The sequence below is a fragment of the Podarcis filfolensis genome (genome assembly GCF_964270895.1).
Source record: "Podarcis filfolensis genome assembly, chromosome: 4".
NCBI lineage: Eukaryota > Metazoa > Chordata > Lepidosauria > Squamata > Lacertidae > Podarcis > Podarcis filfolensis.
In genome coordinates, this window is record NC_139607.1 from 68,957,655 (window position 1) to 68,972,479 (window position 14,825).

At 41.7% G+C, this 14,825-nt stretch overlaps 1 protein-coding gene across 10 annotated transcripts in view; it reads right to left on the reverse strand.

Annotated features, from left to right (window-relative positions):
- ALCAM (activated leukocyte cell adhesion molecule) overlaps positions 1 to 14,825 on the reverse strand; it is a gene marked incomplete at its 3' end in the record, with an annotated part of 113,078 nt that overhangs the window by 4,369 nt on the left and 93,884 nt on the right. For 4 of the 10 annotated variants that reach the window (XM_083611582.1, XM_083611584.1, XM_083611585.1 and 1 more), the window contains one exon: positions 11,713 to 11,830. The exons of 2 other annotated variants lie outside the window; for them this stretch is intronic. In XM_083611582.1, the coding sequence (XP_083467708.1) occupies positions 11,713 to 11,830 (118 nt within the window). Of the gene's footprint in view, positions 1 to 6,453; positions 6,511 to 11,708; positions 11,831 to 14,825 lie in introns of those variants that run through there. 4 more of the 10 variants (XM_083611581.1, XM_083611579.1, XM_083611580.1 and 1 more) reach the window with 2 other exon arrangements.

The following is a 14,825-nucleotide window of genomic DNA, read 5'->3' on the forward strand; positions in this document are numbered from 1 at the left end:
TTTCCCCACGGACATATTTAAGCAAGGATACTAAACACACTTATTAGGAAGAAAACCCCACTGAACACAGCAGAACTTTCTTCTGAGTAGGGGTCCTCTGCCACTACAATACATAGTTCTAATCTTTTAGCAGCCTATGGCCTCTTATCTCCTTGTCTCCTCCCACCCTGTGGCAGCTCACTTGATTGGGTGTTTGCTTTTCTAAAGAGGAAACCAAATGTTTTCAAAGCGGAACCTTGGTTCTCAAATGCCTTGGTATTTGAACATTTCAGCTTCCGAATGCCGAAACCTAGAAGTAAGTGTTCCAGTTTTCGAACATTTTTTGGAAGCCAAACGTCTGATGTGGCTGTCGGCTATTGTTTCTGGGGTGCCTGCGCCAATCGGAAGCCACACCTTGGTTTTTGAACATTTCGGAAGTCAAACGGACTTCCAGAATGGATTACGTTCGAGAACCAAGGTACGACTGTATCCTTATGCTGAAGTGACCCAGGCTTTTCCTGCAGGGAACAGTGCAATCCCGTTTGGGCTTGTGAGTGTCTGATAGAGTATACCTGACACTCGTAAGCACCCATGCCTGGAAATGCCTTGAATATTCAAGAGAAAAAGGAGGCATGACTCACTCAAACCAGAAGGTGCCCTTTTTATAAAGGTAGATGTATTAATTGAGTGCAGGAACAGGGTAGCTTAAACATAATGCCATACAAAAGTTTTCATTACATGTGAGAGCAGCTTTCAGAGACTGGTGAAGTGAAAGACCTCCTGTATTAGTGTGATAACATTTTAAAGACTTGGGCTTTAAAATGTAAATGCACAAATCCATATAAGTGATACAAGCAAAATCCCTTGTGTCAAAGGCAGCTTAACACCTGCACACCTTTTATGCAGAAAAAAGAGTTGTGACTGCAGATGCTCAACATGGCCTTGGGTGAGAAGGCTGAAGTGGCTTAACTTTTCAAATGCATAGCATACAGAGAGCAGCATATACAGGTATGCTGCAAAGTAGGCTGTAAGTGTTCTGCCTAATGGTTAAACCCACTAACAACCAGAATTTGCAGGATGCATTTTAACATTTCCAAGACTAGGCAGAGTACGATGTTTTCTTTTTCTTTCTCTGTTACCACTTTATTCTACAAAAGGATGGTTTCCTAGGTTCTTTTTTGTGCTGATTCTATCTCTGAGTGGTGCTTTCACCATGCAGAGAGGATAAAAACATGCAAAGTCAGGTGGCTTTATCTTCTTCCACCAACATATTTCTGCTGCTTTTTCTTGGCACTGTGATAGTGGTGCTTATTGTGCTTTGCATGTTCCCTGTGGTATTCTCACCACATAGACCAAACCAGCACAAAAGTGAAGGGATGAAGCTGCTCCCTGTGGGAACAACAGGAACAGAGAATCTATTTATGACAACTGGGGAAGTGAAAGGAATAGGGACTAATTTCAGGAACGAAAAAACATTGAACTCCCAAGTCCTGTTATGCGTTTGTTCTGCACCATCCATGGACACACATCAAAACTCCTGCCTTAAAGTTTGCCTTAACCACTGCAGCCTCTTATGCCCAGCAATAAGCTAGGAGCTTAGGATTCAAAATGAGGCAACATTACTGCCTCCTACTAGTTTTTATCATGCTAGATTTTTATATTGGAGTTGGATAGCAATTTTCAAAATGACTCATTAATGCAATGGCAGTCCTTGTAAATGGGCTCCACTTAAGTGACCTGCATAAGGTCCTTAGTGGGAGGGGAGCAGCAAATGGGACCTCAGGTATCTGAAAAGCCTGGCAAGCTTTTCTTGAAGGGCCATTTACTCTCAATTGAAAACAACTTGGTGGGACTAATATTGCATCATACTAAATAAGTGATATGGCGAAATGCAAAGCCTCAAAATGATGCTCAGGCTGTAAACAGACATCAAAAGAATCAGTATGTCCACTGCGTTTCAGCATACTGTCTTCTGCGGGAGAATAATAAATTTGTTTGTGGTGGTGATTCATTGAAAGCAATGTTTTGTCTATTCCCAGCACTGGGTAGTAATAAATGAATCTGTGTTGATCATTTATTTGAAGATGGACTCCACTCTGTGCAGCTCCCTGAGTAGCCCCAATCTGCTCCTGAAGGTCCCTGAATCCCCCAGAGAAGCTTCTGAGAGTATGCAGGAAAGAGAGAATGGGGAAGCCCTCTTGCGCAAGCAGAAGTCGTTTCTGCCGGTGGACAATCACTGGTGGATGATACTGTTTAGAGACTCTGCCTATTTCCTGTCCTCCATTCCACTTCAGCTCATTTCTTCCTTTTTCTGCTACAAGCCTGGGATTTAATCAGGTGGGAAAGCATGGGAGGATGTCTGTGCTGTGCTTGTAATGGGTTACTATGTGCTTTTCCTTTATACAAGTATTATTTGTTCATATTTTGCTTGTTTCTTATCATACTATAATCTATCTAATTGATAGCTATTACTCTATTGGAGATGTCTGTTTCAGGAAGTTAGCTGATGCCATTGCCTCAATCACCCCCAATAATGGATATGTCATCTCAGAGATTTTGTTTGCTAGCAAGATTTGGATAATGCACTGAAGTGGGCTTTCAATAAAAATGGCAGAAAATTGGAGTTGGATATATGAAATGCAGGAAATGAAACAGTGGGTACATTTCTGATATGCTCCTTATAAACAAACTTAGGATATAGTTTTCTATTTCGGACATGTGCAGAGAGAAATGGTTCTATGAGCTGTTCCTCACAGATTCTGCATAATCTGATAAAAACTCATCACTATTCATTACTTGAAATAAGGAAAAGAGGATGAGCTGTAACAGAAAGCAATGGCCAACGGCAATGATTTTAAATGAGTAAATGCTGAAAAGGTTGTTTTTAAGTTTCAAGCTGCCCCACTCCCATCTCCACAGCAATGACACCAAACTTTCTATAAACTATTATTACAGATAATGCTTGTAAAAGACAGAAAAGGACATGGCAACATACTCCATTATGGGTACTCAACAACAACAGAAAAGCAGTAAGTTTGCACCTCCTAATCTCTACAGAAAAGGCACATTTGCGTTAACCTATCTTTATCTGTCAATTATTGCTACAATATCCAGGCTACGGAGATTAGCTGGACAGAAAAATGAGTCATTCTAATAATATACTTAAGCAAACCCCCTAGGATACTAATGAAATGTGTCATGAAGTTTGAGAAGTTAGCCTTTGTAAAAATATAGCACTTGGGAGTTTTTACTAGATAAAGTACCTAGGACAGAAGTTATCTATCTCTGACTATGTAATTTGGTTACATTAAGGGACATTAAAGGTTAAGGCTCAATAGCCTTTTTCTGGTTTTCCTTCTGTTGTCACACAAAAAAGTAGTATTTCCACAAAAGTTTTCTTGTCATCGACTGGTCTTGTGAGTTGGTTGGGGGGAAGGAATTTATCCAAGTTATAAATGCCCCTCCTGAAACATAACTCTTCCCAATTCACAGGGTTAACATGCTTACTGTGGTGGTGCTTTATTTTATTATTATTATTATTATTATTATTATTATTATTATTATTATTCAGGAAGGAAGGAAGGAAGGGGGTCTGTGGCACCAGCAGTCACAGCAAAGGAATTTTTCCAATTGCCATTCTGTCCCCTTCCCTCCCTATCTCATGCCTATGGAATGGAAGATGAAACAGCTATTTATTGTAAAATATTTATAGGCTGCTTTTCTGATTCTAGGTGGCTCATGGGATAAAATAATAATATTAAAAGACATGTACAATACAAGATACAAAACAAGATAATTTTGGACAAGTTATACGTAGATATTCAATGTGTCATTCCAGAGGAATTCAGGGAAGTGTGCATGTCTGTGTCATGGGGGAAGAAGAAGAAGGAGAAGGAGAAGGAGAAGGAGAAGGAGAAGAAGAAGAAGAAGAAGAAGAAGAAGAAGAAGAAGAGGAGGAGGAGTTTGGACTTGATATCCCGCCTTTTACTCCCCTTAAGGAGTCTCAAAGCGGCTAACAATCTCCTTTCCCTCCCCCCCCAACAAACACTCTGTGAGGTGAGTGCGGCTGGGAGACTTCAGAGAAGTGTGACTGGCCCAAGGTCACCCAGCAGCTGCATGTGGAGGAGCGGGGAAGCGAACCCGGTTCACCAGATTACAAGTCCACCACACTTAACCACTACACCACACTGGCTGGTAGTTGCTGGATGAGAGGCCACAAGCTGTCTTCTGCTGCCGCTACACATAAAGTAGGAAGATTAGATCCTATGCATGTAAATGAAGTCAAGCATGCTCCTGGGACATTGCCATTTCCCCTGGCCCCGATATTGTGTCCGGCTGAGGGACCAAAATTCATATTTCCCTGAAAAATCTTTGCAATCCCAGCCCCATACAACACCACTGGCATTGTTATATGCATCAGTGTTAAATCTACCATCAGCCCCAAATAATACCACTAAACTGAAAAATTACACATAAACTGTGATTCTGGTACCTAAACCTCTCCAGTTTGGTGTTTTGGTTGGCATATTCCACAACAGGTTTTTGACACAATAATAGTGCATGAATGAAGGATTTAATTCTGCTTCATCAGTTGTTCTGCAATTCTTCTCCAATGATACCACATTATTGCTGTCTGGAGGGGGCGACAAACTATCTCCCCTCTCCAAAAACAACAACAAAAAACCCGACATTTGTGGTATGAAAAGGATTTCAGCAGGAAATCCCAATGCTTCTGAGGGGGATTCGCTTCTAGGTAAGTATGATTAGCACTGCAGGTGATGTTTTTAGTATGGAAGAAAAGCATGAACATTAAACATGTTTCTTTTTTGAAACACATTGGGATAGTTATATGAACTTGTTGAAAAGTAGCAATGGGGATGCTTTAGACTTCAATTCCCATCACCCAAGAACATTGGCTATGGTGGCTGAGTTGATGCGAGTTGTAGTCCAACAACATCTGCAAGTTTATGTGAAGCTTATGAACTTAAGAAGATCAGAGTGTGGTTAAACTGCCTCACTATTTTATATATCATTCACTTGCTCAGCAGGTCTCTCTCTGTATCATTAGCATCATTTGAAATATATTTTACTGAGATAAAGGTAAAGGGACCCCTGACCATTAGGTCCAGTCACGGACGACTCTGGGGTTGCGGAGCTCATCTCGCTTTACTGGCTGAGGGAGCCGGCGTACAGCTTCCGGGTCATGTGGCCAGCATGACTAAGCCACTTCTGGCAAACCAGAGCAGCGCACGGAAACGCTGTTTACCTTCCCACTGGAGTGGTACCTATTTATCTACTTGCACTTTGATGTGCTTTCGAACTGCTAGGTTGGCAGGAGCAGGGACCGAGCAACGGGAGCTCACCCCGTCGCGGGGATTTGAACGGCCGACCTTTTGATCAGCAAGCCCTAGGGTCTGTGGTTTAGATCACAGCGCCACCCTTGTCCCTACTGAGATACTAGCAATTAACTCAGATGCCAGGTGAATGGCTCCAAGGCCTTTCTGTGCATTTTGTGATAAAAGTAGCTGCAGTTCAGTTTTCAGCCAGGCATTCCCCACAACCCCCATCATCCCAATATATACTAAAATTAATTTGAACCAACTCTTGTCCTAATGTAACCTACTTCCAGTCTGTTCCAGCTACGGCCTGGATAAAATGTTGAGTTCAATTTATGTGTACATACACATGTAAAACAAGTATTTCTGAAGGAAGAATGACCTGTATTCTTAGTATTATTACATTTCATTGGGAGAGATGATCTGCAAATGAAGATGCCTAAAGGGACGCTTGTCTAGACAACACCTGACTGCTGCCTACACAGGGAATTTCTTCGTACCTCATTTATATTATAGGTTTGACACTTAACCTTTTAAATAAACATGCAGACAGAAACAGAGATGTAGAAGGGTAGGCCTTCAGCATTTCATTCAGACAGAATTGGTTAATGTATGCCCACCCACCATTTGGTTTAAGAGTGCATATAAGCCTTACATGATGCTAATATGGTCATGTGTAAAATCAACACCCAAGGGGGGACAGGACCATGCTGAAAACTTTTGCACCACAGGGTATACACATATACAGTACAAACATCTGGAGGAGGGTTCTGTCGTGTTTACAGCTGTTCACATGAAGGCTTCCACCTGACCTAGAACCCTGCATGATCAGTGTTCTAGGCTGGGTAGAAGACTTAGTGCATGCAGCTGTTTGTAACACATCAGGGGAGGGGCTGATCAGTGTTGCCCCACGATCCATTTGTGTGTTGATTTTATACACAAGTGTAACATCCGAATAGGGTGAATGTCTACTATGAGCACCATAACTACACCCTTAAGGGAACCATATTCAATATTTGTTTTCAGATTAAAATCTGAGCATCCGTCAGGGTCACATATCAAGTTCTTGCTACAGGGGTATGACAAGACAATAGAGATTCTACAAACCACAACACACATAAAGAAGTAACTTTCTTGCCTCGGGAGGGTTTGAATGTTCTGTGCTGCTTCCTTCTGAGACTCTCCGTTGACATCCCTTTGGGGACAGAGATCATGTGAATAATTGTTCAATGGTGGGTTCAAAAACTGTTTGAGAAGGGGAGCCTATATGGACACCAAAATTTGTAACTGATAGAGTGTGCCAGGAAAGATTTCCAAAATGGACAGCATTTCCATCTCTTTGGGCATTTGCTTCTAATCCTTCATTTTATTAAATAAATATGCCCCTGCTCTTTGCACAGAAAGCAGCAACAATGATTTATACTAAGAGATAGTTATGCTGAAAATAGAATACTGCCTGCAGTGATAATTCAAGTTATTAGGCTTTATTCAAAAGTGACAGGTATAGTAATTATCTATAATTTAACAACAAATAATTTCACTTAGTTCCCAACATAATCCGTCTAAGCTCTGTTAGCTTCATTATCTGCTTTAAGCATCTTGAAAATAAACCAATTGTTCCTTTTCTTATTTAGTCTGAGCAACTGACAACCTTGTTTGGTGTTCTTTTGGACTCTGCTGCAGTCGACTGCGCAAAGAAAAGGCCAATACTGCTGTTTCTTTTGCTACAACACAACACTGGAAGCCATGGCAGCACTTGGATTGCAGTGAGTGTCTACAGCTTGAACTGTTGCAATTGGGCACAGATCTAGTCCTATAGCTAAAGAGCCCAGCAAAGCAATGGAGACAGAAGGTGGCGGAGCTGACAATTTTCAGACATTTAAGAAAAGGAATCTGGAAGACAGAACCTGAAATGAAAGGAGAATGGGCTATTTGAGAGACAATACCCAGATAATCTCAGCATGTAGAAAGGAAACTGAGAAAAGACCAACTAATTACTGGCTGTTATACATGATGGAGGCCCCCAAACCAGGTTCTGGAGCTAAAAGAGTGGATTGTGAGGACAAGGAAGGTCTGAAACACCTGAGTTACAGTGAGAGTGGCTAACATGAGAGCCGCTAGCCTCATAATATGTAGTTAAAACACAAGATGTGACAATTCTATGTTTCTTTGATTCTATGATCATGCTTGACGTTTTGATTTGTTGGAAGCCACCCAGAATGGCTGGGGCAACCCAGTCTGATGAATGGAAAAATAATTATCCCTGCCTTCCACAAACAACAGCCAATGAAGGGCAGTAATAGTCAGAGAAAGGGTAATTTGATAATTTCATACCACACACTTTTCAACTGCACATTAGTGGGTGTATGTAGTACCGTTAGCATACCTGTAACCCAGAAAGGTGATACGCAATCATGTAGGTTTGTAATTATAGGGTAGTAATCTTAAAGCTAGTATTAATTGAGAGGAGGAACATTAGGCATAGGGGGATAGTTCTCTAGAATAGGAATATGCACTTTAAACAGGGATAGGGAATCTCTGGTCCTCTAGAAGTTGTTGGGATTTCAGCTCCCATCAGCACCAGCCAGCCTAACCAATGGGAATTGTAGTCCAGCAACATCAGAAGGAAAACAGGTTCCCCCATCCTTGGTTAAAAAGGAGTTCCTACATCTCTATAGCTGCAGCTCTTTGTCAAGTTCCTCTAGGGACATAGAAACCTGCCTCACACTGAGTCAAACCTGTGTCCATTTAGCCTTTTGCCTACACTGACTAGCAGAAGCTCTCCAGGGTTCCAGACAAGAGTCTTTTTCCAGTCTTACCTGGAGATACTGGGGATTGAGCCTGGGAACTCCTGCAGGCAAAGTGGTTGCTCTACCACTTAGCTATGGCCCTTCCCCTTGGCTAACAAACTGGCTTATTCCTCTGCTACTTGCAAAACAAGGCACTTGTTATGTTCCAAAGAAGCAGGATGAAATGCAGTGTGGAAACCAGAGAAACGGCCAGATTTGATTTGCTTGTACTTTAGAAAGAAAATCCAGGAATGTAATTTAATTTTGGCATGCAAATTAAATAAGCGCCTTGCAGCAGAGATCTAGTCATTCTTCTACTTGCGTCATTTCCTTCTATCCTGCTCTCCACATATGTTACATAGATTATTTGCTGGATGAATAGTTCAAGCATCTTCAACACAGAGTGCACAGACAGACCCTATGTGAGTAGTTCATGTACTTATGTCGGTTTAGCTCTAAAGCATAAATCAATGCATAAAGAAGAGGCACAGAGCTAGCAGGCATGAACCCAGTCCCCTCCTCCCTGTGATTCTACCTCTATTTGTGCTTGGAAAAGAGCTAGTCTCACTCATGCTCCATCTAATGAAGACAATGGAGGAATTCAGGCAATTGGATGGGACAAAAAAGGGTCCAAATAGGCAAGGGAAGTGCCATACTTTTGACAGTGGCTCTTCAAGGTTTCAGGTGAGGGACATGCCCAGAGCTACCTGGAGATGTTAGGGGTTGCATATGAGCCCCGCTCCATGCAAAGCAGAAGCCACAGCATCCACAATAATACTCTCTGCTCTAATAAGATATCACACTTCCCTCCGCTCATCGTTGAGTAACACTCTGCTGATGTGTTGGTATAAGGAGAATGGTGTAGAGATATGGGTTATATAACAGAAGGTGGGGGAAAACAACAACCTTGCAATAGGTAGGTTAATGTGAGGAGGAGCTTTGAATCAAACTGTGGTTTTGCAGCAGCTAGATTCAAAAGCATGGCAGTGGTGGAAGCGGCAGGAGATTCTGGCCAAACCAAGACTCCATATTGGGTGCAGTCCACCCATTACAGAACCCATGGTAAACAACTGTGGAAAGTAGCCTTCAGAAAGGTAGTTCCTGTGGGAAGACTCCAAACTTCCAATGCCCCTCCAAACCGTATTCCTGGAAAGGTAAAAGGTAAAGGACCCCTGGATGGTTAAATCCAGTCAAAGGCGACTATGGGGTGTGGCACTCATCTCGCTTTCAGGCCAAGGGAGCCGGCGTTTGTTCACAGATAGCTTTCCGGGTCATGCGGCAAGCATGATTAAATCACTACTGGCGCACAGAGGACCGTGACGAGTGCCAGAGTGCATGGAAACACCATTTACCTTCCTGCCTCAACAGTAGCTATTTATCTACTTGCACTTCTATGCTTTCTAACTACTAGGTTAGCAGAAGCTTGGACAGAGCAACAGGAGCTCACCCTGTCGCATGGATTTGAACTGCTGACCTATCAATCGGCAAGCCCAAGAGGCTCAGTGGTTTAGACCACAGTGGGAGTACCCAAATGCAAGGCGGGTCATCGTTGAATTTAAATTACTAGACCCCATTTCAACAACATGTAAGAGAAATTCAGGTAGGTAGCCATGTTGGTCTGACACAGTTGAAATAAATAAAAAAAATGTCCAGTAGCACCTTAGAGACCAACTAAGTTTGTTCTGGGTATAAGCACACGAAAGCTTATACCCAGAACAAACTTAGTTGGTCTTTAAGGTGCTACTGGACAATTTTTTAACTTTTTTTATTTATGTAAGAGAGAGTCCATGTGTGCTTTTCTCACTGATGACAAACCCGTTTTTCTCTGAAAAACAAACAAACCCAAGCTTAACTAGAAGATCACCCTAGTTAGGATGTTTTAAGTAACTGTTCACTTGCAGTAAGTGAGAGCCTTTCATATTATCAAAACTGAACTTGTAGAAGAGGACTTAGTTTTCAAATAAGTAAATAGTTGAAACATATTCTACTGACATTGCTCTGAGAGCTTATCTTGATGCATTATATACAAAGCTCCTAACAACAGAAGTTCTCATACACTGAAAATACAACTTCCATGATATTAATTATACCACATTATATTACCTGATACTGTATTGTTTTTAATATAGCACTTACCTATGGAGAAAGTATCTGAACAAGCAACTATCTCCTACCCCACACCTGCTCATTCCTTCTTAGAATTACATGAGAGGCAAGCCTAACTTGCTGTAAGGTTCATGCCTCTAGTAAGCTCATGTGCACTAAGGCTCAACTAAGGCTAGATTAAGCAACGAAATGACAATCCATTTACATTCTGATTGATTAAAGCTAATGTGAAGTTCCATGGAGAACTATTATTCTTATGAGATGTAATACATGCCATTGTGTGATGAAAACTTCAAATGCTCAGACTATCATGGAATAACTGTAATCTTTACATGACCAATGAGGTTATCTAAATCCATCTTAACAGTTATTTAAAAACATTCTGCTTTCTATCCTCAGTCATCATGTAATGTTTCAAACTATCAAGGGATGACTGTATTCGTGTATATAATGTAGTGGACTAAGCTCCCATTCTCATTTTTGCATATTTCATAACTAGCATGCTTGCCCTACATCCATATCAAGGAGTGAAAATATCTAAAGCTGTACTTATAAAAGTGAAATTTTCGTTTCATATTTATTGGTATGTATAAAAGCTAGTTTTCAGCATCCCCCCTTCCTCCAGCATAACAAATAAACAGAACAATGGGAAAAGCTATGCAGATGAAAAATTGGGATTTATGTAAACGGTAGGAGTTGGCTTGGTTTCAAGAGCACCTGTTGAATTCTATGCTTGGGACATAGGGGAGTGGGGACACAACCTGTCCGCCACCTTAGGTCAAGGGTGGCCTGCTAAATGTTGTTGAACTGTAACTCCCAGAAGCTCCAGCCAGTGTGGAGAATTGTCAGAGATGATGTCTGCTGTAGTCCAACATCATGGGGGTGGGGGCGTGCAAACAATGTTCCCTGTCATTGCCTTGGACACTGGGCTCATGAGAGGCAGGCAGATGGTTTACGCTCTACCCCAGTCTCCAAGTGTACCTATTTATCCTACATGAGTGTTCAATCTGTACCTTAGCTTTAAATGGTTTGTGACCCAGGTACGTAAGAACCAAGTCCCGTAAACAACCTCTGCTGGTGCCCTTCCCTATGTCTCCCCTGTCAGAAGTAAAATGGGTGGCAACTAGAGAGAGGGAATTGTCAGCTCTGTGGCAGCCTGGCTTTAGAACATGCTTTCCTCAGGAGGCTTGTTTGGAAGCCATGTTAGGCAGCAGTCAAAATCTACACAGGCACCTAAAGTTCTTTTTGCTGCTGACTCATCCTTGTCTGTGTTTTAGTGTATTTGTATTCTGTTCACCTTGCAAACCACCATGGGATCAATTCTGATGAAGAGCCGTATCAAAATGTTTAAAATAAATGAACATACAGAAGGCCATGGATTGGGTGATCACATCCACACTCCTAACTATGTTTTCTGAATGCTAGATAAAGTAAATTTGGCAAAGAGAGTGTATCTTTTATAAAATATAAAATGTTAAAGAATTTTATCAGCAAAGTCTTACTTTGATTTCTTCATGTATAGCCAGTAAGCAACACCAGCAATCAGAGCTGCTAGAAGAAGACCAACCACGATTCCCACTATTAGCTTTGCCTGGTCATTAACATTTTCCCTATTATCATCTAAAACAAAAGAAGAAAACGATGATGGAGTGTTTTGATCAAACAAAGTATGGAAAACTGACTACAGATTATACATATCCCAAAGTGTTTCTAAACTAGAAAAGTTGATCGAAAAAGAGCATTATGATAGCATGCACATTTTATGGTACTGACAGTGATTTAACTGGCTGCAATCCTTAACCCATTTGCTCCACAAAGGTCCTATAGCCCCATTTTATTTCAGGGACCACTCCTAAAGTTTCATCAAGCTTTTATAGATAACTGCAGTCTACTAACTGTAAAAAGACCTGTGGTTTAGAAGCAATTTTTTAAAGATAAAAAATCCAGAATCCTCTCTTTCCCGATTTGCCAATGTTTGGCAAATATGGAGAGACTTATTTAAAGCATTTTTACTCCGCTCTTAGCTGAAAAGGGACTGCCAGAGCAGGTTACAAATATCAACAATAAGGGGGTCATGACAGAACAGGAAAAGGGATTGGGGAGGGGGTAGGAAAAAACCAAACTCAGGCACTAGTTCATTGTTAGAGAGTTCTAGAAGCAAGAAGCTGGAATGGAATGAGTTCAAGGAGAGGAGGAGCTGAATGTTACTAGTATCTCAGTTGAGCCAATGGAGAAGCCATGCAGTGTATGTTCTCCCTCTACTATGGCATGATGGAATGATTGCTGTTAGGTGACAGTTAAGGGAGGAGCCTGATGGAATGGATAAAAAGTAAATAAGCATTCTGCAAAAACTGAGATGTGAATGGGAGCACATGAAAACTTGTTTGATCTGAATATTCTCTTCCCTCACCTTTTTTCTGTAGTCTGGAAGTGTCTGTGTCAAAGAGTCCTACCCTTAGGCTTTGGGGCACATTCAGAATTAAGGGAAAGTGCCATTATTAAATACTTGCTGTGGGTGGCATCACCTATCATGAAATGGCTGCTGTGCCCAGAATCAATCAGAAATGGACACTCAATAACTTGCATGGATATTATTACATGGGAAGCCCATTCTCAAATAGCCATCAAATTAAAGATTGCTTTGGTCACAGATCCAGTGCCCACCAGTGCAGCTATGACACAAAAAACATGGATCTAATTACAGCCCCCCCCATCATGATTCTCACACAGGATACTAAAACGTCCCACCATCAAAACACAGAACACATCAAGGGACAAAGTGGTTATGTATGATACATTTCCTGGGTTTGTCTCTCTAAAAATACTGAGCATCCAGAAGGATCCACGCCTTAGGTTCCATCTGCTGTGCTGGCAAGCACTGGCGATGTTGGCAAGCACTGGATCAGTGGCTTTTAGTGTGCAGACCATATACGTCAATTTCAGCTTTAAATCTGATGGCGGTTCTGAGACAATGCCATGCAAAATAATTCTAGAGGAATTCTACAGGTTGCAACTTTTGCCCAGACCACACAGAAAAGCAAGAGATGGGAGAGGGGATGTGCTCTCTCTCTCTCTCTCTCTCTCTCTCTCTCTCTCTCTGTGTGTGTGTGTGTGTCAGATGCTTGCTCACTCTCTATGTGGGTGCTTTTTGTCCAAGAGTGTGTCTGTGACACTTCCTGACTCTCTGTTTAGGGTATCTGTGCATTTTTTGTATTATGAGGTGCTTTTTGTGAGCATGAGGTGCTTCATGTATGTGTGTGTGCTTTTGCTGCCACACTGTTGCCTCACTTTCCCTCATCTCAGGACGTACTCATCTGCGCACGCAGCATTTCGACATTGAGCTATTCAGATCCCATGCTGAGCATGGGATCTGAATAGGCTGTACATTTTGGGGAATACAAGACGGCCTTTGCTTATTGAAGTCAGGAGATGAGGGCCATCATTCAGAAGCACCACTACTGTTTGGTTCTGAATAGAAGAAAAAAATGCTTCTAGAACACAGGAAATTGATCTTTGGACAGTTCTACAGACTGCAGATTTCTTAGACCTTAGAGTAGCAGCACCTTAGAAACTTCTAGTGAATGAATTTTGATGTTGGAACTTAGGATCATAAAAAACTGCCTTATGGACTCATAGACTATTGGTCTGTGTCTAGTTCATTATTGTTTATACTGACTGCCAACAGATAGAAGTCTCTTCCAGACCTCACTGGATATGCTGTGGACTGAACATATATATGATTTTCTACATACAAAGGCAAAGCTCCACTAGTGAGCTATGGCTTTAGGAACTTGTATCCCTGGACAAATCTGACAAATCTATGTTGTTGCTGGCAATGTTGTTGTCATTGTTCTCACTGACCACAGATAGATTATGAATTACTAGGATTCGACTTCCTTCTAACCCTGGGTGGTATTTAACCAGGTTTCACTCAGAGTGGACCCACTGAAATTAATGGGTGGAATTAAATGTTAAATCCCTTGATCAATGTGTATGCTGGAGTCAATAAACAGGCCAGGAAGGGATGCCCATGCAAGTCCCACTGCAAATTCAACAGCAAAGGTTGAAGTAATACAATTATTCCTTCAGTGCGAACATTCCTGTCTGCCCAATGGAATAATCTCCCTTCTCCCCCCATTCACTGTTTTGGGGGTTCTCCCAACCCCCCAACCCCAAACTGATTGGGGTGGCACGAGGAAGGAGAGTGGGGGGAAGCTGTGTCGCACAAGCAGGACTTGTTGCACTGGCTCCCAGTAGCTCTACTATTGAGTTGAATCTGGCTCATTAGACCTAATTTAGCAATGTTCATTAATTTCAATGGGTGTACTCTTGAGTAAAACAAAGCTGAGTACCATCCTCTCTATCTGCTCTGATGCTACATATGTGGTTGTGTTCCTTACTCCAGAACTAGGTGAGGGATCAGCTTATAGATTCTGGAATAAAGCATTTGAGTAGGGCAGTCTTAATATCTTCTAGCACTCACTTATAGTCCAAGACCAGTAATATTATAAACTGGTGGACGTGCAGCTATCCTTTCAGAATTTTAAAATTTATGTTAAGGGTGCAATTTCCCTGGAGAGCCTTCTAGAGGTCATGGGATATAGTGGATATATGC